Consider the following 27,074-nt stretch of genomic DNA (forward strand, 5'->3'; position numbering starts at 1 on the left):
CAAATCTGTTTTATGGACAATATAGTCAATGTTTTGGTCCATGAAGGAAACATTTGTTTTCATTATAGGTGTGTCACACACACAGGCGGATGAATTCAAGGTGTGACAACTCAGAACCTCACCCTTTAGAAACAACCTGTGATTTATTTAAACATATAGCCGTGTATGACAGCCAGTGTTGACAAGTGCCATTTAACCATCAAGTCTGACAGCTAGTGGTAGCTAACATGGAAATAATTAAGTTAGAGACATGACCCAGCATTCCTTAACCCTACTTATCGGCCTCATTAAACACGGCAGAAAGTGAATAAATAGTTTGTTTTTTCAAAAACAGTTCTGGCAAGAATGGCGGCATAAACAGTCTTGCTTTTGTCCATAGTCGAGGGGATGAAGCTGAGAGCACTGTGGCCTTTCTTCCACGCCGCAGGACAAATGTAGTCAGTTTTCCCCACCATTATTGCTCTAATGTGCGCCCCGAAGGGCTTCTAGTCATTGCCAAACCAGAAGATGCATACTGGTTCACCCTGGTAACAAAAAGGGCAATAAAATTCCCCCTGCCACTGGCTACTGTTTGGAAACGCCCTACCGCATGTGCCGGCACCAACCCAGAGCCAATTAGAGACCTTCAGCCTTGATTGCATTTCAGCCTCAGCGGTCTTGTTGAGAACTTGCATCTCCACTTAAGCTAAACCCACATTTGCACACATTTCATGGCCCACTGAAATGTTTAGTTAATGCTGGCAGGTCGCAGGCATTCCCTTCTGCAAAGCTACCTAGCGCCCTCAGTTCTCGAATACAATGACCTCCAAAACATCTTTGTTTCAATCCCCAAGCGTATTAATTGTCAGCCTGACTTCCTGGTGCAAGTGGAGTTCAAGGCTACACCGTTTCTGCTGCGTCGGTAAACTACTCGAGCCTCTGATGTGGATTCAAAGGACAATGGCTGTTGGCCACCACCTTCTCCATCTGCTGAATCCATTACTTAAAACCCACTTCGTAACTACGTCACACTTCTCCATGTGTCACTGAGGCTAAAAGACAGGGGTTTTCTAACTGGATAAAAATAGAAATAAAAATAAAAAATAAATAAATAAATAACTCAGCTGCCCTAACAATAGATCAAAAGTGCAAAGAAATGGAAATAAAGATAAAAAAAAAAAAAATTTTTTTTTTTAAACTCACTTTTATCTGCTCCCATAGAAAACAAACAAAAAAATCTCTCAGCTGCCCTAACAATAAAAAAATAAATAAATAAAAAAAAAAAAAAAGGAAGGAAAAAAAGAAAGAGAGAGGATCAAATAAAATAAAATAAACAGTATCATTGGGTCTTTATGCAATGTGTCTCTGAGGGGTTTTGGCATCAGAAAGCTTGAAAACCCCTGGCTTAGGATAATAATTCAGTATTAAATGTCTACTTATTTTTTACAAAAGCAAAATGAATGGTTTCATGGCTGAATTGTATAAAATATGACTGAATACTACATGCCTAAAAAAAATATGTTCTACACCTGTCCTGTGTAAATATTGGATTGACCCTTGCCATTTTTGCCTAATTTGGAAATGGCTTTGGATTTTGTTTATCTAAACTGGCACCATTCCACCCTCCGTCAAGCTCAAAGTCTACATACTGTATCTGGGAATACTTATACAGCAAGCAACCTTCATGAATACCAGTCAAACTGCACCGTCAAAGGCAGACATTTAGTTGATCTCCATTAAGGAATGTTAGCTCTTGCATCAGTTGTAGATTGCAACACGATGCCATGGGCCGTGACAATGCATGATACTACCGAAACCTATGAAAAGGACGGATTGGTTGAATGGTATGTGTGTACCCTGCCCATCGTGAGAGCCCCCTACTGATGCTTGTTGGAGAACTGGGGTGCCAAGCAAGACTGTAACATGAATAACATGTGATCAGAGCATTGTCTGAGTTTTATCCAGGAGAGAATGGCAAATTTAAACAGCTACACTGGGCTTTTGTTCCACTACACTGGACAGAGCTGGGATAGGCCTCCCAGAACACCTCCTTTATCCGAGTCACACAAACCCTGAGGCACATCCACACACACACACACAGAGAGTTGACTACTTCTGCAGGCTTGTGCAGTGCAGTACAATTTAAACACCATCTGATGAAGAAGAGGCTGGCACCAGCACTAAACGACAATCAAGACACCACTGATAAAACAGCTCGAAAGGAAAACAAACAGAGGGTGTCTTTATAATGACAAAATATAAAGATTGCTCATAATGAAACTGAAATGAATTAAATGAAAATACGGGTCATATTTAACCACTAAATCAAAAGAAATTTTTTTTGTATTTGCATACATTTTATTATTTTATGACTATTAAGCCAATTTACTTATAAATAAATAAATAAATACCAACATTGTAATTGTAATGTATAAATTATAATATAGAATATTTAAAAAAAAACATCATGGATAATATTTCTAATATGAAATAAATAAAAATATTTAAATTAATTAAAATATCATCATTGCATTATGCTGTATAAATCACCAATGTTTGTTTGTTTATTTATTTATTTGTTTTAACGCTATATCAGCAACAATGGCTAAATTTATGGCAACATTAACAGTATCATTTCGATACATCATTTACAATAATATAGCATTCGCTTAAGAAACAATCACTATACAAAAACACAAGTAACAACAACAGTACTAATTAAGATCATATAGAATCTTTCAATATAATCAATGATAACAATTCTAAAATTCAGGAGACTCACCAATGATTATATTAGATTTCATTTAATATAATCATTGGTGATTTAAACAACATAATGCAATGATAATATTCTAACATAATATATTGTTTTTATAATAAAATATTATATAATAATATAGATTTTAAAATATAATATTTTGCCCCTCCACTATTATATTATTTTACAAAATAAATTAATAAAAATTTTAAATAAATAAATAAATTAGAATATTGTAACTCTATTGTATTGTATAAATTGTAATTTGAATAACGTTATTAAAAGCCATCATGGACTACTGGTCATGGATATTATTATATTAAATATTTTATTCTATAATAGTAATGAGAAAGAGATTTTTGCATTAATGTAATGAAATTTGGTGGGAAATTGTGCTTAATTGAAAATATGAAAATATCACAATTAGTGCTGGGCAACGATTAATCTAGATTAATCTGATCCAAAATAAAAGTTTTTGTGTACATAATATGTGTGTGTGTGTATTGTGCATATTTATTATGTATATATGAATACACACCCATGTATGTATATATTTAAGAAACATGTGTTATGTTTATATATTAAATATATTTATATATCATAAATTATATTAATATAAATATATACATGTAAATATTTTCAAAATATATACTGTATGCGTGTGTCTTTATATACACATAATAAATATTCACAGTACACACAGATATATTATATAAACAATTAAATAATAGATTATATAATAAATTTTCATATTTAATCTAGATTAATCGTTGCCCAGCACTAATCACAATGCAAACATTTGTTTTAAATAATCTTTTAAAGTTACCTAGTGCAGATGTGGCAAACAGAGAATATCAAACTGGAGGGGGAAAAAACAATAAAAGGTGTACAGCATAGCACTTTAGACAAACTAGAGACATCCTTCACAGTGCTTTAAAGACATCTCTGTTGCCATGGATACAACAGAGGGGTTGTCATGGGCTTGAGGGTTTTGGGTGTTGTCTTCAAACTTAAAACAAGATTACAGTTTCTCTATTTTATCAAAGCAACAAGAGCATGTGATAATCAGACCAGAATATCCAAACCGACTCGTCCTTCTCTTACTTTAAATTCTGTACACACAGCAAAACTAAAACAGCTCCAAACCCCACAAAAGCAGACATATTACGTGTCTTTCTATTTGCAACATATTTCATCATACATTATGCGCTCGGGAGACACAGAAACTACACATAAACACCACTTAAAACCTAAAAAAAAAAAACACTTAACCAGATTAGCTCAGAGGCAGAGCCCATGGGAGGGTGGAGTCTTGCGTCTGGTATCGGTTGCACTCTGAAAGAAGTCCCGGTATCAAGTCTTGGCGCTACTTTGGCATTCTCTAGCACTGAGATACTGCAGATGTGTCAATGTGACCCCACCTCGGTAATTAAAGACATCTCCCACACTTCTAATGTCAGCATCTCTACCAGCCTCCCCAATTAGGCAAAACAAACTCTCGTTGCGGTGCACGACACACAAGCACACACACACACACACACACACACACACACACACACCCTTCACATAAACTATCAACCCTCTCCCAAAAAAAAAGACCAAGGGCTGGGACTGCAGGCATGCAATTCTGGGCCATGCTGGAGGGATTTGGCTTATTGCCCAGCATGTTAAGCACTAGAGGTGTGATTAAACGAGAGACGCTGAACACTGCACGGTGCAACAAATTAATAAGGTCAAACGGCCCCGGATGAGCAGTCAAGGATATAAAGGAATGTGGCAATGATTTTCGATGCGAACGAACCTACATTACATCCATGAGCGAGCAGCAATTTCGGTCAGATCAGAGACGCTTCTTTGCTTTAATACTTACACTGTCACTGCAAGTCTGTGCTTGTGAGCTTGATCATAGAAGAATGCTATAACTGCTTGTTATTGCAATAATTTAAAATGTTGAGGTGGATTGCGTGCAGACGTTACCAAATGCATAATTGTTCTACTTTGAGTGAAATTAATGACAAAGGAGAAAATATCATCACACAAATCCCAGGAGGATCCAAACCATCAGGAAACAGACCCCACACAGCTTCAGTATCAGTCTATGATCTTTGCAGTGAAGCTACGGCATGTAAAAGACCCCATGAAATTGCTTGACAAGCAGTCTTTCTTGCCAAATTTACATATTTCCTTTTGAAGGAAGGAAGGAAGTTAGAATCAGGGAGAAGATTTAAAGGAATGGTTAACCCAGAAATTAAATTTTGCTGAACATTTACTCACTCTCAGGTCATCCAAGATGTAGATAAGTTTGTTTCTTCATTGGAACAGATTTAGCATTACATCACTTGCTCACCAATGGACCCTCTGCAGTGAATGGGTGCCGTCAGTATGAGAATATTTTAGCCAGAAGCAACAGTTTAAAGTTAAAACACCTTAATAATGGATTTGCTTCAAAGACAATAACTGATGGACTGAAGTTGTGTGGATTATTGTGATGTTTTTATCAGCTGTTTGAACTCTCATTCTGACGGCACCCATTCACTGCAGAGAATCTACTTGTGAGCGAATTATGTAATGCATAACGTCTCCAAATTCTTTTCTGATGAAGAAACAAATTCATCTACATCCCGAATGGACCGATACTGAATACATTTTCAGCAAATTTTCATTTTTGGGTAAACAATTCCTTTTACTGGACAAAAAATTGGATAGTAGTTATATTTTTGCTTTTATATTTTTGAAAAGAAAGACAAAGTTTAGATGCATGCATCTACTAAATGTGAACTTCGACTATTTTTTTTGTTTGTTTGTTTTTAGGAAAACACAAACATATTACTACATGACCTCAAATCTATAAGTCCAAATGCCATAAAATGCATAGGGTCTTCATGGATCCAATCATATTCCAAAGAATACCATGGCCTCAGTTTTGTCCTCAACAACCACAGTATCAACCCAGGAGAAAAAAACTACAACAAATGCGCCAAAAACCAATGCATACTCCATCAAGACCACAAGTTACTAACAATCACTGTGCTCCATTGCACTAAACTTAGTGCATACTTCTGTTGTGAATAAACACCATCTTGCTCCTGATATTTTAAGTTTCACTTCGTAAAACATTTCATTATCAGAGCACAACTCGCACTAAAAGAAAGTTTTTTCAATAAGCATTTCTACAGCCGTGCATGAAAAGTAGATCTTGATTTGGTTACTCATTAACTTCCCTTTGTCCTTCATGAACTGTAGCAAACATCTGGTAAAACAGTGACAACTACTGTCTGAATTAAACTGAAGTAAATCTAGCATGTAAATGAGTTTTAAATGGCAACATTGTATCAAACTGTCAAGAGTTGGCAAGTAGACTATGAAGTGTAGTTTCTGAAGTGAACTAGATCAAAGTGACGAAATAATCACAATCAGACAGGGTTTCAATACAAACAAACGTATCGAAGACGAAAACAAATGTGTTTCATTTGTTTTATAAATTAGACGAGAATCATTCGCCCACTGAACCGCCGATTTTGCATGTATCTCTACGTCCCACCCTTTAAAGCCAAATCACTTCAAAAGAAGTCCAAAGTCGGCTGTATTTATACTATTTGTTTTTCTGGACGTGTCATGTAGCTGTCAGTTTGAGGTCTGAGATTGAGAAGTTACCTTGTAAACAGTCCCATCCTCCCAGCGAACGCTCTGGGCTCGTGCGCTCTCATTCCAGTGCAACAATACAGCACGATCCGACAGGCAGGTGACGTCATCCCTTTTAGGCTTGGGGCTTGACGTCAGTGCGCATGCGCAAACGTTGGGGCGCATGTTTTTATGGGAAATGTAGTTAGAAAACGAGGATGAGAGAAAGCTGTTTGGGCGTTTAAACCACAACGAAAAAAATCTTTATTGACATGCAATTCCCATGGATAGATAAAAATAGACAGGCTGTAAATTTGTATTATTGTTATTATTTTAATTGTAAAATAAAAGATTAAAAGATCGACGAGTTCTCAAATCTTAAATTCTTTTCCATTCTGTAACATTGAATTACTATAATCATTTCTGTTCTAATATGAACACCTGGAACTGGAAGTCCTCTCAGTGGTTAATTTGAGTAGAAAAACACGAAATTAGTTCACAACAACACACAATTATGTGATCATTAACATGATGAACACTAATTAGCAAGCAAATCTCACATTTTAGACCAATTTGCATTATTATACAGGGCTGGATGAATACATCACTCCAATTTCTTTCTTTCTTTCATTACAGTTTTGAATCAAAACATATACATTCTAGAAAAATCATACAAAACAAACCAAAAAAAAAGTAAGCTATTTATACAATAAGATGTCAATTCTAATGCAATGATCAGAAGCATGGTGTGCAATGAGTCAAGATGTAAATGTCATAACACATAAAACGATACAAATGAAGAATATTCATTTGATTTTTTTTTATGCTTGAAATAACAATTGAACACTGATGTGCATTAAAGGGACAGTTCAACCAAAAATGAAAATTCTGTCATCATTTACTCACTCTCAAGTAGTTCCAAACTTGTATGAATGTCTTTGTTCTGCTGAACACAAAGGAAGATAGGCTGAAGATTGTGGGAAACAAAGCAGTTCTGGGGCACTATTGACTTCCATAGTATTTTTTTGTCCTACTATTGAAGTCGATGGTGCCCCAAAACATCCTGGTTACAAACTTTCTTCAAAATATCTTCCTTTGTATTTGGCATAAAGAAATTCATACAGGTTTGGAACTACTTGAGGGTGAGTAAATGACAAAAGTTTCATTTTTGGGTGAACTATCCCTTTAACAGACTTTCCCAAAACTCTTGTGTATACATCACGTGAGGCTCAATGTAGCACTCATTGCACTTAAAAGCAATTGAGGAAAGAGATCCATAGGATTTATTTAGGCAAAAGCAGGCCACAGACAGACTTACAGAGGATTATGGGAATGATTGTACATGGTGGGCTGTCTGGTGGAATTACAGACATGGCAGCAGCTGGTGATGGAGATTGGGCCATGGGGCCACACTAACCCATGATCAAATTTTAATTCCCAAAAACTACAGTACAATAGCAGAAATACTGCCTGCTCTAATTTGTTACCAGGAATCAATGTTAGCAAAAAAAAAATTAGGACTCACCAGAGTTCCTCTCTGAACATGAGAATCAATACTTGATTATTATTTTTAATTATAGTGTTGTCTTATTGTTATTTATTATTATTACTATTATGTTCTTGTGACTGATATAGCTAATACACTGTGTATATATTATTGTTGTTGTTGTTATATCGGGGGTAAATATTGTAATAATACTGAGTATTATCTTATAAGTTTCATAAGAATATCTCATATTTCATAGAAATATTTTTTTAACTCAGCATTTTTTGCAAAGTCTATAGACCTTATGCGTCAGAGAAACAAGTGTGCAGCCACCTTTACAATTTTGTCTTTGAACTTCCATTTTTGCGGTCGCTATAGCATCACTGTTAAAGTGTAATTAGCTGGTGAAGTAGATTTAATTATTTTAGCGTTAACAAAAGTTATCATGAGCACTGCAATGTCCAAAGTGGATGTCATACCCAATGGCAATAGACCGGCAGTCTGGCAAGATATTAAAAAGAACGGTTCATTAATTATGATGCTGTGGTAATACAAACGGAAGACAGAAGACAAGATTGTCATCATGATGTTTTGACTATGACAACCGGAATAAGAACACAACAATCCTCCGTTCTCACTTCTCTAGGCAAACTTTCCACATCTTTTTTTCTATTTTTATTTAAACAAAAGTGTCACACTGTTTCTGTCTCCACTCCCTGCTACAACTGTACATAATCACTATCTCTCCTTCAGCTATTTTGGCAACAGATCTTTAGTCCTAAAAACTCACTAAGGACACGTAACTTGGCTTTCAACGTGCCTCATTGTCTTGGCAGTCTGTAAATGTCTTTTCAGAAGCCAAAGCTGTTCCTTTCACTTCAGCTCAGAGTCAGTACGCCAGACTAGAGCCGTCATGGTTGGAAGGACAGTCTGTTTAATGTATAGAGAGGGCAGCACTTCTAAGGACTAGGCCGAGAGCATTAGAGGTGTGTAAATATTTAAGCAGCCCAGGTCTGCATATCGTTACTTGCACAGAAACTAATGGGAACAAGTCTACACTCTCTATAAGCAGCTCAAAAACAAACTGCTCTTTCAAACTGCTTAAACCAGAAGGATTCAATCCAAATTCTGTCTGGATTACATGACTTATCCATATAACGCCTGTTTGACCCTTAAACTAACACTGTAATTACTGATTATGAACATAATTCATTACAAAATCCCTGTCAATTACAACAAATTATACAGAGACATTTTGGATCAGTGTATTTTTTTTTTTAAAGAAATCTCTTATGGTCACAAAGGCTGCATTTACTTGACAAAAAATACAGTAAACATATACTGTAAAATATAACCGTTTTCTGTTGTAATGTTTTAAAATGTAATTTATTCCTGTGATGGCAATGGTGAATGTCCAGGCTGCTCTTTTCCATTCAATGAATGTGAAAGGAGGCTGTTGAGCTCCAAAAATGATAAAAGTAATCTATACATTTTGTGCACTATATTCTATGCCTTCTGAAGCCATTATGTTAAGAGCAGACCAAAAAAAATGTATTTGCTCTAAAAACTTTGCCTGTTCACATTGAAATAAGCTAGATCATTACAGGTTACACCAAGTTTGCCATTAACAATGAGACATGCAAGAAAACATGGTATCTGACATCAAACCTGGGTTTGCATGCATCATCTTTTCCTATGAATTTTTAGGCTGTGACAGTCCCATCCTTCACTTTCATTGTATGGAAAAGAGCAGCCAGGATTCTCTGCTTTGAGGTCCACAAAAGAAATAAAATCATATGGGTTTGGAACGGCATTCGTTCATTTAACTCCTCACAGAGAGCACAAAAATTCATTACTAAGGCATTGACTTCAAGCATTAACTTCCTCTGCAGTATATCATTGCATTGTGTATTTAACAACAAGCTACTCTTGCTGTTGTGTTTGTTTCAACCTGAAATCAACCTTAAGAGTAAAGATGAAAGGAGCCAGAAGTAGAGTAGATTATGGGCCCTCTGTGGGACTCAAAATCAATCTCATAGCTTTGATCTGCATTTAACCCTTAAGACTGAGAACTGTGAGAAGCTTAAACGCACTCTCATCGCAAAGCCGTTTACGTCTGTTTAATCTTGGCAGAAACTTTTATACCCACAAAGAGCTGGTTCCCTAAAAGGTTCTCTTATTCAAGCTATTCAATAATGTATAACTAGATAAACATTCTCATATAGCAGTCATTTCAAACAATCATCAATCAATGCAAAAAGAACGTTGCTCATGTCAGAAACAGAACAATATCTTAACCACAGTAAAGTATCTTGTATGCTGCCCGGCATTCCCAGTGCACCATAAAGCATTTAATGTAGATACTACAATCACAGTCTTTGTTCTAACACAATTACCTGTCTTTGTCACATGACAAAGTACTTGGTAATTTCATCGCTATTAACATGGATCATGAAGTCTATTTACAGCAGCTTTAGGAAACAAAGCGGCTCCTGAGGTACAGCCGGCGGTTTGCATTCTACTGTTGCATGTGCAACTTTCCGTTAGTTCCAAAATCTGATATGGAAGCTTATTTCTGCCACGAAATAAAAAAAAAAAAAAAATGATAATTGCGACTTTTTATCTCACAAATATGACTTTTTGTCGCAATTCTGACTTTATTTCACAATTCTGACTTTTTTCTCATAATTGTTAGTTTACGTCTTGCAATTCTACTTTTTTTCTCAGAATTGAGACACAACTCTCAATTGCCAGAAAACTTGCCAGAGAATTATGAAAAGCTTGTTTGCATGAATAAATGAAAAAGATGAACAAATCTCACAATTGCGAGTTTATATCTCACTCTTTTTTTTTTAACAATTCTGAGTTTGCATCTCACTATTATTCAGACATTTTTTCACAGTTGCAAGTTTATGTATCGCAATTCCACTTTTTTTCTGAGAAGTATGAGATATGAATGCGCAATTGCCAGAAAAAAAAGACAGCATTGTGAGAACTGTTTCCGCCAATAATAATTTTTTGCAATATTTCACAAATCAGACTTTTTTCACAATTCAGAGTTTATATATAAAGATAAGATTGAGAATGGCAAGAAAAAAAGTTTAAATTTTGAGATTTCACAATTGTCTTATGTATTTATTTATTTTAAATTCTGTGGCTAAAATGAGTTTCATTAGTCTGAAGACTTTGCGTGTGCACAAGAAAGTTGAGCGAACATGAGACATGTATTTTCTGCATGTCACTTTCACTTTACACACAGGTAATAGTTTATTGTCTCCGTCTTAGATAATAAAATTTATTATTTTAAATTAATCTATTTTATTACGTAGCCATGTAATTATCATGCAAGATATATACAATTGATTCAAGTCCTTATGATTTGATTTATGTTGCGATAATGACCAGATTACAGTTAATTTTTCCTTGCAGTTAAAAATTTAATTTGAAAGTTACTACTGTCCTAAAAAACATTGGTCATACTTTATTGTTTACTTATTGTAGTGTGAACACTAGGACACAAATATCAAAACAACAGACATTAGCACCACTTGCTGGTTACAGGTGGTAAGTGACAAGATTCTGAGGCGATAAAGGATTTTATTACACCGTTTCACTAAAACAAGGTGTTACAGAAAAGCTTAAGATTTTGTCTAGCTCTGGATGTTTGCTCAAAACAGACTTCTCTGATAGACAGTTTGCTCTCAGCTGTTTGAAATACAGTAGATTATCCATATTATCTTTAGATTTATGCAACACAACATGTCAGCACAACTCAAAGCAGATGCTTTGACCATTTATCTCAGATGTGAGAATCTACAGATGTGGTCATTTCCGTATGACTGCCTGTAGATGCTGCAGTTGAGCCAGGTTCACGCTGCCACCCCCACACACGATCATTACCAGTGAGTCGAGTGGTTTAGGAAGGCGTCCCTCTTCCTGTAGCCTCTGGATGACACCGCTGTACACTGCAGCCAATGACGCTCCGCAGGCCAACTCCACCAACACACGCTCATCATCTGAATACAGTACACAGCGATCAACTGCAAAACAAGCTTTGTTGTTATTGAGCTATTTGATGGCCTTAATCACAGTGATGAACTTACCCAGGAACAGTTCCACTGCCTCCAGGGCCTGTAGATCTGTCACCACCTCTGAAATGACATTGGGCCGTTTGCTGTACTCAAAAGCTTGCTGGCATGCTGTTTTTGCCCCCAAACACGTTGCTTCACTAGCAAGCGGAGATATGCAGAAACATTCAAACATTTAGTGCCAATCGTTCATGGATTCAAGATGATTTCTTAATTCATACCTTGTAATGTCAGGCAGTGTAACCAGATTTCTGGCTTTCTGAGCAACATTGAGACAGTCGGCACCCACGGTCTCCATACACAGGACAGGCACATCTCCCCAGCCCACCTCATCCAGACCTTCCATTATGCCACAAAACAGACCTCCACCTCCTACGGACACCACTATAGCTCCAGGTCTGGATGGCAATGAGGCCTTGAGTTCATGCACAATACTGGAATGACCTTTCCTAAAAGATTCGAACAGCTTTTCATTCTTGTGAAGTCCAAAATCATGAAAGAAATTTAAGGTGGTACAGTTTTAAGGTGCTATGTCTACAAACTCACCAGACTAGAGGATGGTTGAATGGGTGTATTACAGTAAGACCTTCACTTTCAGCCAAACGTAGGGCCTCAGCATTTGCATCATCCCATACCTACAATATCAGATAAAGATCTGTCATATATGTGACCCTGGACGACAAAACCAGTCTTAAGTGTCAATTTTTCGAAATTGAGATTTATACATCACCTGAAAGCTGAATAAATAAGCTTTCCATTGATGTATGGTTTGTTATGATAGGACAATATCATACAACTATTTGAAAATCTGGAATCTGAGAGTGCAAAAAAATTTAAATATTGAGAAAATCGCCTTTAAAGTTGTCCAAATGAGGTTCTTAGCAATGCATATTACTAATCAAAAATTAAGTTTTGATACATTTACAGTAAGAAATTTACAAAATATCTTCATGGAACATGACCTTTACTTAATATCCTAATGATTTTTGGCATAAAAGAAAAATCGATAATTTTGACCCATAAAATGTATTTTTGGCTATTGCTACAAATATACCCCAGCGACTTAAGACTAGTTTTGTGGTCCAGGGTCACATATGATTTAGACCTGGATAAGATAACATAACTGCATCATATCTAGAATAAAGGCATTTAGGATAACTGTGGTGGGACTTTGCTCTTGCCTTGCCCACAACTTTGACCGTAGCACCCTGGTCCTTAAGTTTCTGAGCTACCAGTTGGGGAGTCGACGAGGGTAAAACAATGGTGGCTGGCAGGCTGAGTTTTCTTGCTGCATATGCTGTGGCCATACCAGCATTACCACCTATACACACAAAGACAGTGAGAATATATATATATATATATATATATATATATATATATATATATATTAATCCCAGAATGCTGTTAAACACAATGAATAATTTGATATGTCCATGTTAAACTAGTGGGAGTGTGAAAATTGCATTTTAGATTTGTCTAAAGGGCCCCAAGGTCAAAAGAGCCTGTACTGAAAAACAATTAAATGTTTACCATTTCACTCACCTGAAGAACAAATGACACCTTTTGACTTGTTTGAATTTGCAACCTGATAAAGGAATAAAAATACATTTGAATGTGAATGTATTATGCAATCGTTCCTTTAATGAGCGCTAGATGGCAGGGCGAACACACAACAGGCCTACTGTACTGGAGGTAAAAACGTTTGTTTTGTTAAAACTTGATTTAATAATTGATACAATATGCAATCCATAATCATTTCGAAATGCAACTTAATGCGTTACAACATTTAGGAGCTATGTATGTTTAGTTAAAAAATAATTATGGTTCTTCTTTCATTTTAAGAAACGCAGCCATATTTTTCCTCACATTTTGACACATGTATCCTATTCCACGGATTTTGAAGGAACCGGTGGGTTGTGAGCTCTCCATCTTCAGATACACGGTGGTCCCGATCCGCTTAGACATGCCCGTGCTCTCGAGAAGTGGGGTGATGACATGAAATCCATTTTGCTTTGACATTTTTCTCAAAATTTTCTGAAATGCAGGAAAGGTGGACAACAATATCCGGTCACGGTGGGTAAATGCACTATGCGCACAAACAATTACACATTTTTTATAAGTTTCCCGCGTTTTAAAGTAGGTTACCTTAGGTTTTTATTCAGTTAAAACATAAAATAAACAGACAAAGCAGTTTCATAGTCTACTCACCTTTTGCGTTGCAGTGTTATATGACTCTCTTAAAGGAGTATTGCCTGGAAGCTCAAAGTCCATTTAATGACAATAAAGTAACCAAGTACTAATGAACTAACGTCCAAGACCGTTAGATAATACATGACAGCTTGCAAATTTATGTAATGTAGGTTAAACTAGGGCAAGTTACTCATTCATGAAACTCATTCAGTGTGCAGTGATATCCTGAAAATGAGAAACTTATAAATAAAAGACAGGCTAAAACTTATATTAAATACCATAAAGACAATTTTGTGAACCTACACAACTTGCTAATAGCTTGCTTTTTTTTTTTTTTTTTTTTTACTTAGAAGGTTATAAGCATTTATTTTCAAGCTAAAAAGCAAAATAAAACAAGTTCAGTAATACAGTACACATTAAAACACTTAAGTAATATCATGTAACGAACTTCACAACAAGGAATAGTATTGTATTTATTGATATTTGTCAATATGAATCTTTAATCTGTGCAGTACACAGCATATTCCTGCACAGAACACATAATGTGAAAAATCCAGTCAATACAACATGTAACTTTGTCCCAATGTGGAAATTTTAATGTGTACATATACATGACATGTTGCATAAATGGCTCTTGTATGGCAGCACAAACACTAGGCAGATTCTGCCGGTTCTGACAGCCATATAAGCTTATATCAAGCTGTTTAAAGAATTTGTTTTATTTCAATTAAATAAACATCCCTTAAAGAGGGAAAAGATCATGTAGCATAAAAAAATAAAGCCTGACTTAAATTAAGCATAGGAATATAGGTTTGTGATATGTTGTCAATATCCCCTGTTTGATGGAAAACAGCCACTGCATTAGTTTTTATGGCATCAGTTTTCCGCATCCTTTTAAAACTCAGTTCCTCATTGATGACTACACAATTTCACCTCCTCAAGCCACATAATCCTCCACACATAAACATATACATGTTTCCAGACCAGGCCACTTCCTTATTATCCATCAATAGCTTGACCAGCCTCAAGGCCTCTTCTAAACACTTTCCAGCACCTTCCTTCCTTTCCCCTGAATCAGCAACTTCCTAACCGTGAGAAATGAAACATCAGTCCCTTCGGTTTCCTTTTTGCCTGATAAAAACCACAGAGCACAAAACACTGGAATCCAAGACTGCATTCTCTGTCACCAACTCTTATTATCACATCCACGTCCCATTCTGACAGTCACATCCCACACTGAAACACTCACACACGCACATATACTCAGGAGGTTTGCACTGTGGATGAGGATAGAAAAGTTAACATGTTCCTCAACAGAGATATGGGTAAGAGGGACACTGCAAAAACAGCACATCATAGTGACGAATAAAAATCTGGGATGCAAACAGAAGACCACTGAATTCCCCACTGTTGGGTAAATCCATCTTGTCCGACACCAGACGTGCTCCATCATCTTGCCACCCCTGTGGGCTCTGTGTTGTGGTGACGGCAAAGACAGGGCAGAGCGCCATCCTGCAGCTTCATGCCAAGTGCTGTTATAGGAGCTTGCGCTGTCTCTTCTGGCCACCTATGCCAGGGAACGTTGCCTGGGTTTGATCCTTGGGTACAGCTACAATGACAACAGATTACAGATTTACAGGGTTTGACTTTTCTCACTTTTCGACTTAAATTTTAACAAAATATTTTAATGCACAACAGTGCCGTCTAAAAATAAATGTGCCTATACAGATATCCTACCCCTAACAAATTGCGTGGTACGTAGCCTTCCTTGTCATTAAGTCTGGCCCACCACCACTCTGTCTCGCTGTCATCCCTACGGCTCATGATGGTGAGAGCATCACCCTCATGGAAGGACAGCTCATCTGCACTCTGAGCTTCATAGTCCCACAGGGCATATACCGTCCCTTTATTCATTACACCCAGTTTCTCCTGTACACCTGGAAGGGAAACAAAGAAGAGTAGACTTTCAGAATCATTTACAGCCATTATTCGAGAAACACACTCTTAACAATAAAAAATAACAACACCAGTGCTTGCTATTGACATTACCATATAAAAACTGAGAGCACTGGACATAACCCTCCTCCATCTCTTCGCACTTGTCTGCAGCAGTCTCCACGTCACTGATAGTGGTGGCAAAAATGGCAGCTCCAGACTCCACCAGCAGCTTGCAAAGATGAACATTGTTGCATGATGCTGCACAGTGCAGGGGCGTCCTGATCACAAGTGAGAAAGAGTTAGCAACTGCGAACATCACTTGATAAGTAAGAACTGGTGTTATTCCCTAATGCAGACAAAAGTCAAGAGATAAACCATCAGACAAAAGTGATAGTCCTCACCATCCATCACTATCTGCTGCGTTGACATTGACCCCAAAGTCCAGCAGGAATTTCACAATATGGTGATGACCAGCACATACTGCATTATGGAGAGGCGTGATACCTTCATCATTTGGAGTACTAGGATTTTCCACCTGAGGATGGAGACACAAGTTGAGGAGAAAAACTCCTACTGAGTCCAGTTCAAGCGTACAAAGTAAGTGTAAGTGGCATATGGCAGCTGAATTATACCTCATAAATAATCCTTTGGACCAAATCAAACTCGCCCTCCAAAGATGCATCCAAAAGCAGTGCAAGAGGATTGAACTTGACCCTCAAGCCATGACCTGTCCTCTCAGAGCCAGGCTTCTTCAAGTTGGTGCGCTTGAGCTGTAATGTGAAAAATTCTATTAGCCTTCATATTTTGAAGAGTAACATCTTTTGAGCAAAAAAGTCAAACAATGAATGCATTCCTATGCAGAGATAAGCAAACTGCACTGTCTAGATGTTACCAAAGTTAGGGTTAAGGATTCATATAAAGGACTCTTTATATGAATTTTGCTTGTAAAGAATTTTTCAGAATAAGGGGTTACATCTAGACATAACCCTAGCCAAAAAGTTAGTGCCTCACCGTAGATAGACCAGGAGAAGTGCCTGGGTGTGCTGTGGTGTCCTGCTCTGCAGGGCAATGAGGTTCTGGTACTGGGCTAGGTTGTGTGTCTGTAACATTTGTGTGGTTGTTGTTATGATTGTCCTCATTGTCCTTATGAGAATGGTCTGAGGCATCAGCAGACTGGGCACCCCCTGAGTCACTAGATAGATGTGTCAGCTGGTTCTCATTATCATCAGCTGTTGGTGACACAGAAGAGGTGGGAGGAGGGATTGGGATTTCTGGCTCTGCTGAAGGTTCAGCTAAGATGCTTGATTCCATCAGGTTCCCATTGGCAGTGTCCACATCGCCCAGGGTTGTGGCCATGTAGTTCAGAGGACTGTCAGGCTGGTAGAAGGGTGTACCACCCACTCCACTCTCAATTCCTCCTGCAAGGGTGTTGAATCGCTGATACAGGAGCTTCTGGATGTTAGGTCCACTGGGACCTTCTGGTTCTGTGATGGAGCTTCGCTTCTTTAAAGGTCGGGGAGCATTGGCTAATTTCCTTCTCAGCACCTCCAGATCGATGTCACTTTGGTAACGGAGAGGGGAGTGGGCCACAGGGGTCAGTTTAGTAGGACTGAGAGGGCGAGGGATGTTCTCCACACTGGGTGGAGGTAAGGGAGTGCTTTCTTGGGCTGCCTCTCTGTCGACCTCATCTGTGGAGTAGTGCTGGTAGAGTGGAACTGGAGAAGGAGAGGTGGAGCCTGGTAGGACTGGTTTTCCATATACTGGAGGCCAATGAAGAAAATCAAAATTTAAAAGAAGGGAAAATACATAATCAAAGCTATACCTATATCTGGAACCAATGCAACAACTTCTTACCTGCTTTAACTGCAGCTCTGCTGCTGCTGGAGTAGTTTTTGGCTGTAGGCTGCTGCAGGTACATATTATAGATTGAGCTGGAGTTCATAGTGGCAGGGCCCTTCCTTGGAGACTGGGGCCGGGACCCCCTGTCCGGAATAAAGGGACGTACTGCCACAGCAAGAGGAGGCTCTGTCCTCTCACCCTGAGGGAACAGGGCTGACCCGGAGTGTGGTGTAGGACTGGGAGGCACTGTTATCCGCTGTTGGATCTGCTGTGAAGAGGAACCAGAGGCAGGGGGTGCTCTCTGCCAGCCTAAGGTGCCAGGAGCAGAGCGAGGCAAAGAGCTGGTGGCACAGACTGTGGAGTGATGGCCTGCACTGGGATAGGTTCCATAGATGGGTGGAGGCTGCTTAGACAATGCTGTTACTGTCCCTAACAGCTTAGGGGCTTCCTGTAAAGAGACAAAACCACGGGTTAAGCAAGACTCAAAGATGCCTTTCACAAGAACACTTGTGCTTAAGCACTAAGGAGACTGTTTAATCTCACCTTGTCTGAGGTACCCATCTTGCTGGTATGATCTTGACTTGTGTCCTTCCAGTCTGGAGGTTTTAGAGGAACCCTATTATTGCTGAAGGAGGGCCAGATTGCATCATTAGCTGTGGGAAGCGCAGAAGTTTGAGTTAGATGGAAAGAGACAGAGACGTATATGCTCTTTCTCCTGTCAGCCTCATTATGGCAGAGACTGACCTGCTCAATGGGTCATTAAAGCAGGAGATGAGTCTCAAATGGGACTACACTCACATCTCTGACCCCTATGACATCAGGACACTTCTAATCATGGGTTTGAGTGGGGCATATTTTTGTCCTGTCCTCTGCACAGATCCAGCTCTGTTTGGGTTAAATGGATTACTAAGCCTATATGTCCAAGTCCACTGCTCTGCTTGTCAAAGCCATGGGCGATGACGCATGTTTATCCCTTTCGTCTGACAGACAAGCCATCAAACTCACTGGCAAGTCGACTGCCAAGTCCCACAAAGGAAAAATGCAGTGAAGCAAAGGATTAAGCTATATAAAATATGTTTAAAATAGTTTTCTTCTCTCTAAATAGGTCAAATTCTTCTAATGATTAAATATGCTAAAGGATAAATACAGTCTTTTGTTATGCATTCTTACATCTTCATGACTTCTTACAAAAATAAACTTTACATAATTGCTACTTTTTCCTCCAGTTCAGTTCAGGGTTTTAGGAGTCCTGTGGATCCAACTTCAGTGACTACTAGGATATGGTAAGCGTACTGCTTTTTAAGATGAATAATAGGTGGGGCTTAAATCCACATTTTATGCAATTTGTTTGTTAGTACCTATGAGGTAAGACATTAGAGTATGTATAGGACTTGCTTCATCGGTACTGACAAACTAAGTGCAAGCTAGTGTAGATTGATTATCTCAGCGTTTGTGATCAAATCAATTCACAATGTCTTTATATATTATTTAGCTACAATTGAAAATAAAACATGCTTTTAAAACTGTTTTCAAATGGCAAACAGTTTGCATTCTGTTTTATGCATTCTGATCAAAAATTTCTTCTTGATATCATGCCCAAAAAACTCACTAGAAGTACAGTCGGAGTCTGTGGGGGCCTCTGGCCCCTCTCTAGGCTCTGAGGATGGCACCAGAGGGTCCACTATGATGTCTAAGTCTGAGACCTTCCATGGGCCTGCAGGCATCCTCACCCTCTCTTCCTCTGTCCCGCCGCCCCCACATATGTGACACACAAGCATGACAAACGAATAGGGGGAGGAGTAGAAAAGGTGACAGACATGAGAAAATGGAAAAGCATGTTAGCAATAAAGGCTGGAAAAAACAAACAAAAAGATGTTTTAGTGTGACGTTAATGGGAGTATCTGAATAAAGATATGTTTAAAAAACTTGGTGTTCAGGAGCTGCCCCTTTTAGATGGAAAGTGATACTGCATAATGTGACATCAGAAAAATGAGAGAAGCATAGAAAGAAATCTGAACTGATCTGAATGAATGATTTTACAGCAGTGGTGAGAAAGAATTCCTTTTCAGAGCCAGCTTTCTGCTCTCGAGTGATAGATATACACAGCCTTCAAGATGCAAACATAATGATATGATACCTCTTTCATCATTCATGTAGTAGTATCATCCTGATTCTGAATGGGGTCATGAACCTTGTAAACCCATTTGATGCTCATTATTTTTAATACAGAGAGCTTTTGTATGAATGTTGTCTGTGAGAGTACCAAGAGTGTTCTCAACGATGCATTCTTTGGACAAATCTCCAGAATTCCTGCAGTACTTTTTATTACAGTCCTGGAAAGCAGCAAATGCAAAAGTAGAGGATAAAAGACTGACCTGACTTGCAGCGAGCATGGTTGACTGTAGCAGAGGTGGAGAGAGAATGTGGCTTCAGAGGATCAGGTGGTAAACTGTAGCCTCCTTCCTGTCGCCCGGGCACCGGGACCTGGATGTAGGGACAGACTGCTGCCACTCGCCCGGAACTGCCTGGGGTGGGCTGAGGAGAGGGAGGACCACTTATTCGGCCAAGCTGTAGAAAAGAGGATTATTTAATCAAACCCCATACAGACAAGGGGGTCAAACTTTTTGCTTTGAAATTCTTTGTGCTTAAATTGCAGGGTTTAATCAATTCTAGGGTATCTTTAAAAAAACAATTAAGCAATGATTTACAATCCAGCTCAATGTAATATTACAGATCTAGTGCACTAATTGTACGTGGCAATTTAGTTCCAGACTGTTTCACTTGCCTCTGCTTTTTTCTTGTAGAGACGCTCTCTGAGGTCCCCAATACGCTTGTCCATCATGGTCACCTCCATGTTACGCTTGTTAAGCATATCCTTGTGTTGCTGTAGCTTGCTGTTCTGTTCCTGATTTAGCTTGTTCCGGATCTAAATGTTAATACAAACATACGTGTCATACACACGCATACAGAACTGATGATTTTGCGTCTGAATATTTTACCATCTCATCAAATGTCACAAGTTTATGCAACTAATTTCTTGGGAGTTTGAAAACACGCTTGACAATTTGAATATTTTATGCATTATCACTGTGGGGCGCAAAATGTACCACAAACAACTTCAGAGAGGACTGAGGAAAGAATAAACAAGTGTGGCAAAACAGTAAAGCGCATTAAAATCAATTCTCTGGGGAATGAAATAGTTTTTGATGATCAAACAGCATTAATGGATTAAAAGAAAGTTTATTTCCTATTATGTTTCCCAAGTGAAACCAATATATTTAAGATAAACAGAATTTTTTTCTGAAAAACTGTGGCTAGTTTTTGGTCATTAGGGTTATCATGAGTTGACTGCAATTGAACAAAACCAACAAACAACATCACCACCAACAAATAGTGTCTATCTCTCTTTGCAAAAAATGCCTACCTGCAGTTCCTGGTAGAGTTTGCGTAGTTCTAGTGCAGCATTGCTGGTCACCGGTCCCCCCAGAGGCTGTAGTCCATTGAGACGCCCCCGTCGCAGATCGTCTAGCTGCTGCGTGAGCTGGTCCACCTTTAGCATGGCTGACTGCAGCTCTCCCTGCTTTTCCTGGAACAGGCTGCTAACATGCTCAATTTCTGCAGCTGAAAGACACACGAAGCATTCCTATTATAAAAATACTATCTTTGTGTGCAAATGGATGCACGATTGTTGATACACTTCATACATGTGTCTGGATTTTTCAAGTGGGTGTGTGTTCAAGCAAGTGTGTAGGAGTGAGGACCAGTGCAAATTGCTGTTTGGCCAGATGTCCACTCCCCAAGTCCACATGTCATAAGACAAATTCTAAATAGAGAGGAATGGTATTGTGATCTTTGTTTTTATCTCATGAATGTCATGAGGGGGTGAAATCCACCCCAGACTCTTCCACACCCCAACCAGAACTCCTCGTTTTAAAGTTCAGAGATGTTCTTACTGACTGATCCACTGCCAGGAACACAGAGGGAGTGGATAGCAAAAGCAACTGGAGCAAGGGATGAAATTCCACTGTGTGGTCTAACAATAGTAAAAACTGTTAGCTTCAGAACTAGCAGTTTGATTTCTTTAGAGTAACTTTCTTGTGCAAAGTTGCCTTGGAATGGAGATATGAACATATTACATGGACAATCCCCCTAACAAAATGTAATGCTTGCTTAAGGGCATAATAGTGATGGCTTGTGACTCAATACTTGTGGGGTCTGAACAAGCAAGTATCCAACCCTGAGACTTAAAGATGGCACGATGCGGAATCTGTGACCAATTTTGGTTCCTATTGTGATCTATATGCGAGTGAAATGTCTTCTCGGACAAGCAAAAAATGTAGGGCGAGACTTGATTTTGTCCAATGGGAATTGATAGGATCAGTGTCATTTGCAAATTCCTGCGATCGTCATGTAACTGAGAAGTTGTCAGAGGAGAGAGGTTTAAACTTGTTTGACCATTGGACAAATTTTTGCCCAACCCTTGTGCCAATATATATTCGTAATTAGAGAAGAGATGTCATTGCGAGGGGGAAAGGACATTCAATTTTGATTTCATGTCAACTTATGTTGACATGAAGTCCTTGGTTAATGGACATATCCGATACGTAAGTAAAAAACAGATATTGTACTTGGTTGTATAGTTGGTCATTCAAATAAAAAACATCATATACCTAGGGTGACCAATTGTGTCATTTTTCCCGGACGCGTCCTGGCCAGGATTTCTATATTGCCTAAAATATCTAGGCTTTGGCTTTTTTGTGTGTGCAGACCGATTGGTATATGACATCAAAGTACCATACAGACGGATCCTTATGCTTTCAAAACGCTCTCGAGGTACTTTCATGTCAAACACTGATCGCTTTTAAGTCACTTAAAGTCACCCTAATACACCATTTATACATCATATACCAACATATAGTTAAATTAATTTATAAAGTGAGCAATCTCTAAAGCATTTTGAAATCTGTTAACATGGCTGTACATACACAGGTTGCCATTGATGAGTTTGCTGTAGTCCACTTGCCCCCTCATGGCACGGACCTTCTTGAGTTTGGCTTCTTGACTTTCCACTCTTTCCCTCAACCTCTGGAGCTTCTCACTCTCAGACACGGACTGGCCCTGATGTGGGTCCTGCTGCTTCAAATACCGCAATCGTTGCTCCTAAACACATGGAGGAGAGGAAAAGAGAGGAAAGGACAGGAGAGGGTAACGGTCAATTTCAAAATGGGAGGGAACATGCTCCACAGACCATCAAAACAAACACGTCACCGATCAACAAAAGCCCTTTCACACACCTCACTACGCACAGTGGAGAGCTGTGAGAGAATGGGATGGAAACAATAAGGAAGGGCCAGGTAAGACGGTAAAATAGAGAGAGGAAATAAAAGAACATTAACTTCATTTCAGAGCCGTTACAGAATATGAACACGAAAGTTTCCTGTTAGCAGAGAAGAGAACAAATAAAAAGGAACACAAATAATACTGTAATTACTCCAACTATATGAAAGTTTTAGTTATTTGGGGTTTTTGTAATATAATACACCCAAAATGTGAATGTATGATGAATGAGTCTAAAATAGAAAGTGGAGGGAAACACAGGCGTTCATGCTGACTAGCACTTTCAGGTCTGCTTCAGAATGAGCAAATACAAAGCCAGGCCTAACAGTCCCAGAGTGTTGACTCGACACAATCCAGTGTTAAATGAACAGATGAACGAACGAAGCATGTTTTTAACTGCAGAGCTACAATGTTTACAGCTACGTAGAACAGGTTTGTAGAAATATGCATGCATTTTTTTTTTCATATTCCCTTTTTCACTCTTCAATCTACTGTATAGTCATCTATCCACACACCCAAAAAAAACTGTATTAGCAATATAAAACCAAAATTAGCCTAATAAAATGTGACCCTGGACCACAAAACCAGTCATAAGTAGCACGGGTATATTTAGAGGCTAGCAATAGCCAACAATACATTGTATGGGTCAAAATTATAGATTTTTTTTAATGCCAAAAATCATTAGGATATTAAGTAAAGATCATGTCCCATGAAGATATTTTGTAAATTTCCTACTGTAAATATATCAAAACTTAATTTTTTATTAGTAATATGCATTGCTATGAACTTCATTTGGACAACTTTAAAGGCGATTTATTCAATATTTCGATTTTTTTGCACTCTCAGATTCCAGATTTTCTCAGCCAAATATTATCCTATCCTAACAAACCATACATCAATGGAAAGAATAATTATTCTGCTTTTAGATGATGTATAAATATCAATTTAAAAAACATTTGCACTTAACTGGATATGTGGTCCAGGGTCACAAATAGCATTTCAACAAACACCTCTACCTGAAAAGTTCTAAACACACATGAATTTTTTTTTACCTTACAACAACAGATGAGTTGATGACCTCTTGATACTCATTCATGGAATACACAGTCGCATATACTTCAGAGATCTTAGCTAGGCCCTGTGTCGCTTGTCTGCAATTTCCAGAGCATTCTGGTACTTTTTCCCGGGAACTGACTACACCTTCGTGAACACACGTACACAAACACACAATCTCCAGTGGTCTTAACGTCCTCCCTCTTCCTGACAGCTGCAGTTCAATGCTGATCTCATTTCCTATGTGAATGGAGTCTCTTTCCTGTTGTTGTTGTTTAAGGAAAAGAACTTTGCGTCCAGGCAACACGCACAGTTCCCTCGACCGCTGACATAAGTGTGATACTCAACTATCACACACTGACCTCAAGACAATAATCTTAATCACAAAGACAAATGATTCTCAAAACACAATATCAAAAGAGATGAATAACCAAATGACGTCAGGCTTGAGTGCACTAGCTGCAAATTTAAAATGCAAATCATTTAAAAGGTATTTAGAAAATTCTTGACATGGCCGCATTGAACCAGGCTAGTATAATTAATCAAACATGACAGTTCATGCACTCCCGATGATATGACCATGTGTTCATGTATAGTATGCCCCTTATGCATGTGTGTACACCTGTTTATGCCGGACCACAGGGGTCTTAGTTTTAAAGTCAGCAGACCAACAGAGCACCATTAACAGATCTGAAACTGAAAGATGCATGTCCTAGCCTAAATAAAAGTGGCATTTTGGAATTTGACAGTTTCTTCTCAACTGAACAGTTCAGACATAAGAAGAGGAAAAAGATCTCATATGAATATTTATAGAGATATGAGGATAATAAAGAGATATGAGGATTCATATGGTGGTGCCTACCTTAGCTATCAGCATCTGCTGCTGAGTTTCGATCTGCTGCTGCTGTCGCATTGCCATCTCCTGCAGCTCTGACAGCGTTAACTCCACACGTGGATTCCCCACCTACACACAAACACACACGCAAAGTATCATAGAATTAGCTTTGCACACAAACAAGCTGAGCTTCACTTGTTCAAACAAGTAAAATGTGCAATTATTTAATGGAATCTTTACAATAAAATTAAAATCTTTTGAATTAAATGGTGATGAAGGTAGTTTCAAACTAGTAGTTAACAGACATAGCCGATGCCAACAATATGTGTAATGCAGATTAATGATGACAAATAAGACAAAACTGCTGAAATGAAATAAAAATGTAACATATTTAATCAAAAATATTAATAATATTTAAACAGGACAAATTTTGGCCGTTTAATTGTTGTTAAATTGGTTTATCACTGGATCATGTCAAATTCAACCTATATTGTGTTCATTTTCAAACAGATAGTATTCAAAATATAATCAAAGAGTTGTGAAGGTTAATTTCATAATTTATTTTTAGACACATTTTATACTGGTTATACTGGTACTGTATGTCTGGCTCCATCCTAGACAAGCTAAGCTGGTTCGGCCAGTGGTGAACTTCTTAAAAGATCATTATATGTTTTGTTTTGTTTTGTGCATCTTCACACTAGTTTAAGCCAGCAACAGATCACCATTGTCCATTTAAAACTAGTTAAGACCAGGTTAGAATTTAAACTGGTCCAAGCTGTTGCTTCCAGTTGTGTGGCATTGGATAATAGAAATATCTGCAGTAAACAACAATTCAACAGGTACAGACAAACAAAAAGACACATCTAGAAATCACCACAGAATCACAAGGAAATGCCTAGAGAGAGTGAATAGGATGCGTATACTTATACAATGTCCTGCAATTGTATGAACTCACCTACACACTCTATAACATTTACTCACACTTAAAGGGGTCATTGGATGCCCAAGTTGATATGATCCTTTAGGGTCTTAAAGAAAAGTCTATAACATGCTTTGGTTAAAATTTCTCAACGGTAGTGTAAAAAACACCTTTTTACCCTGTCAAAATCAATTCTGTTTCCAGCAAGCCGTTTTTTTAGTCCATGTTGCTTTAAATGCTAATGAGCTCTGCTGACCCCACCCTTCTCTTCCGGGGTGACGAGCAAACTGTGAACTTCAGCCGCAAAACTGGCTAACTAGCACATTATTAGGAAAGGCGATTTGCAAAGATTCATATAAAACCCTTATACTCACTTCTTCTGTAGATGAAGCTGGATCACGAATGATTCGCACGAACATAGATGCATTTAGGCAGATCGGGATCGGCTCATACCCTTAAAAACTAAAGTAACGTTAATCCTCTGCGTCTTCAGCGGCTCAGATGTCGGGAGTAAATGAAGACTGCTATATTCATTACTACATCCAACAACAAAGCACCTCAATCACTTAATTGGAGACATCTTGTCTTCCCCTGCACCAGAGGCGACACAATGGCGAACAGCTCTCAGCTCACTCAGGGTGGGTCTAAGGTAAGACGGCCTTGTCAATCAACTATCGTGGGAGCGGCCTGCGCAGAACTATATCATTCTGACAGGAATCTCAGAACTGCCTGATTTGAGAAAGGGGATTTTAAAATATGGATTTAAAAATAAACACTGGGTGGATTTTTATCATTTATAGGATGGATGTGTACACACACTTCCAACACACATTTATGTTCAAACAACTTGTAAAGTGAATTTTGCATCCGATGACCCCTTTAACGATATAAGCACAACATACATACTCAAAAATGCAAGTAACAAGAACCTATGTATCAGAATATTCCTGAATTTCACAAACAAGTCCAAGATTGTTTTTCTGTCTGACACGTCAATATGGCACACATTCAAAATAATTGAATCATTGGCT

General features: G+C 38.3%; 3 protein-coding genes and 1 long non-coding RNA gene across 10 annotated transcripts in view; 1 reads left to right on the plus strand and 3 right to left on the minus strand.

Moving 5' to 3' along the window:
• Nucleotides 1-6,526, minus strand: part of daam1a (dishevelled associated activator of morphogenesis 1a) — a 56,564-nt gene extending 50,038 nt beyond the window's left edge. Inside the window, exon 1 of the mRNA XM_058748902.1 lies at nucleotides 6,392-6,526. The gene's annotated coding sequence lies outside the window, so the exon portion shown is untranslated. The remainder of the gene's footprint in view (nucleotides 1-6,391) is intronic.
• A 3,647-nt stretch (nucleotides 6,527-10,173) lies between these two features.
• sdsl (serine dehydratase-like) lies at nucleotides 10,174-14,452 on the minus strand. 2 transcript variants are annotated; one of them, XM_058748865.1, is made up of 8 exons: nucleotides 14,141-14,452; nucleotides 13,799-13,966; nucleotides 13,475-13,517; nucleotides 13,114-13,253; nucleotides 12,479-12,567; nucleotides 12,154-12,381; nucleotides 11,948-12,072; nucleotides 10,174-11,860 (listed from the first exon to the last, which is right to left on the minus strand). In XM_058748865.1, the coding sequence occupies exons 1-8, from the start codon at nucleotides 14,201-14,203 to the stop codon at nucleotides 11,670-11,672; spliced, it is 1,047 nt and encodes a 348-aa protein (XP_058604848.1). In that variant the 5' UTR covers nucleotides 14,204-14,452; the 3' UTR covers nucleotides 10,174-11,669. The 2 variants fall into 2 exon arrangements, with proteins under 2 accessions (XP_058604848.1, XP_058604849.1); XM_058748866.1 differs by lacking the exon at nucleotides 14,141-14,452 and adding an exon at nucleotides 14,078-14,119.
• LOC131522961 (uncharacterized) lies at nucleotides 13,588-19,502 on the plus strand. Its single transcript, XR_009266686.1, has 3 exons — nucleotides 13,588-13,624; nucleotides 13,775-14,005; nucleotides 19,126-19,502. It is a non-coding gene; the product is annotated as an uncharacterized LOC131522961 (long non-coding RNA).
• The window catches only part of ppp1r13ba (protein phosphatase 1, regulatory subunit 13Ba), a 39,672-nt gene continuing 27,173 nt past the window's right edge, over nucleotides 14,576-27,074 (minus strand). For 5 of the 6 annotated variants that reach the window (XM_058748860.1, XM_058748859.1, XM_058748858.1 and 2 more), the window contains 14 exons: nucleotides 25,152-25,253; nucleotides 22,885-23,059; nucleotides 21,324-21,520; nucleotides 20,685-20,825; nucleotides 20,275-20,467; nucleotides 19,509-19,640; nucleotides 18,443-18,552; nucleotides 17,915-18,347; nucleotides 17,072-17,820; nucleotides 16,693-16,830; nucleotides 16,462-16,595; nucleotides 16,172-16,338; nucleotides 15,860-16,059; nucleotides 14,576-15,731 (listed from right to left, as the gene is read on the minus strand). In XM_058748860.1, the coding sequence (XP_058604843.1) occupies nucleotides 15,690-15,731; nucleotides 15,860-16,059; nucleotides 16,172-16,338; nucleotides 16,462-16,595; nucleotides 16,693-16,830; nucleotides 17,072-17,820; nucleotides 17,915-18,347; nucleotides 18,443-18,552; nucleotides 19,509-19,640; nucleotides 20,275-20,467; nucleotides 20,685-20,825; nucleotides 21,324-21,520; nucleotides 22,885-23,059; nucleotides 25,152-25,253 (2,913 nt within the window). In that variant the 3' untranslated portion in view covers nucleotides 14,576-15,689. The remainder of the gene's footprint in view (nucleotides 15,732-15,859; nucleotides 16,060-16,171; nucleotides 16,339-16,461; nucleotides 16,596-16,692; nucleotides 16,831-17,071; nucleotides 17,821-17,914; nucleotides 18,348-18,442; nucleotides 18,553-19,508; nucleotides 19,641-20,274; nucleotides 20,468-20,684; nucleotides 20,826-21,323; nucleotides 21,521-22,884; nucleotides 23,060-25,151; nucleotides 25,254-27,074) is intronic. The other variant, XM_058748862.1, reaches the window with a different exon arrangement.

The sequence above is a fragment of the Onychostoma macrolepis genome, chromosome 17, assembly GCF_012432095.1.
Source record: "Onychostoma macrolepis isolate SWU-2019 chromosome 17, ASM1243209v1, whole genome shotgun sequence".
Taxonomy (NCBI): domain Eukaryota; kingdom Metazoa; phylum Chordata; class Actinopteri; order Cypriniformes; family Cyprinidae; genus Onychostoma; species Onychostoma macrolepis.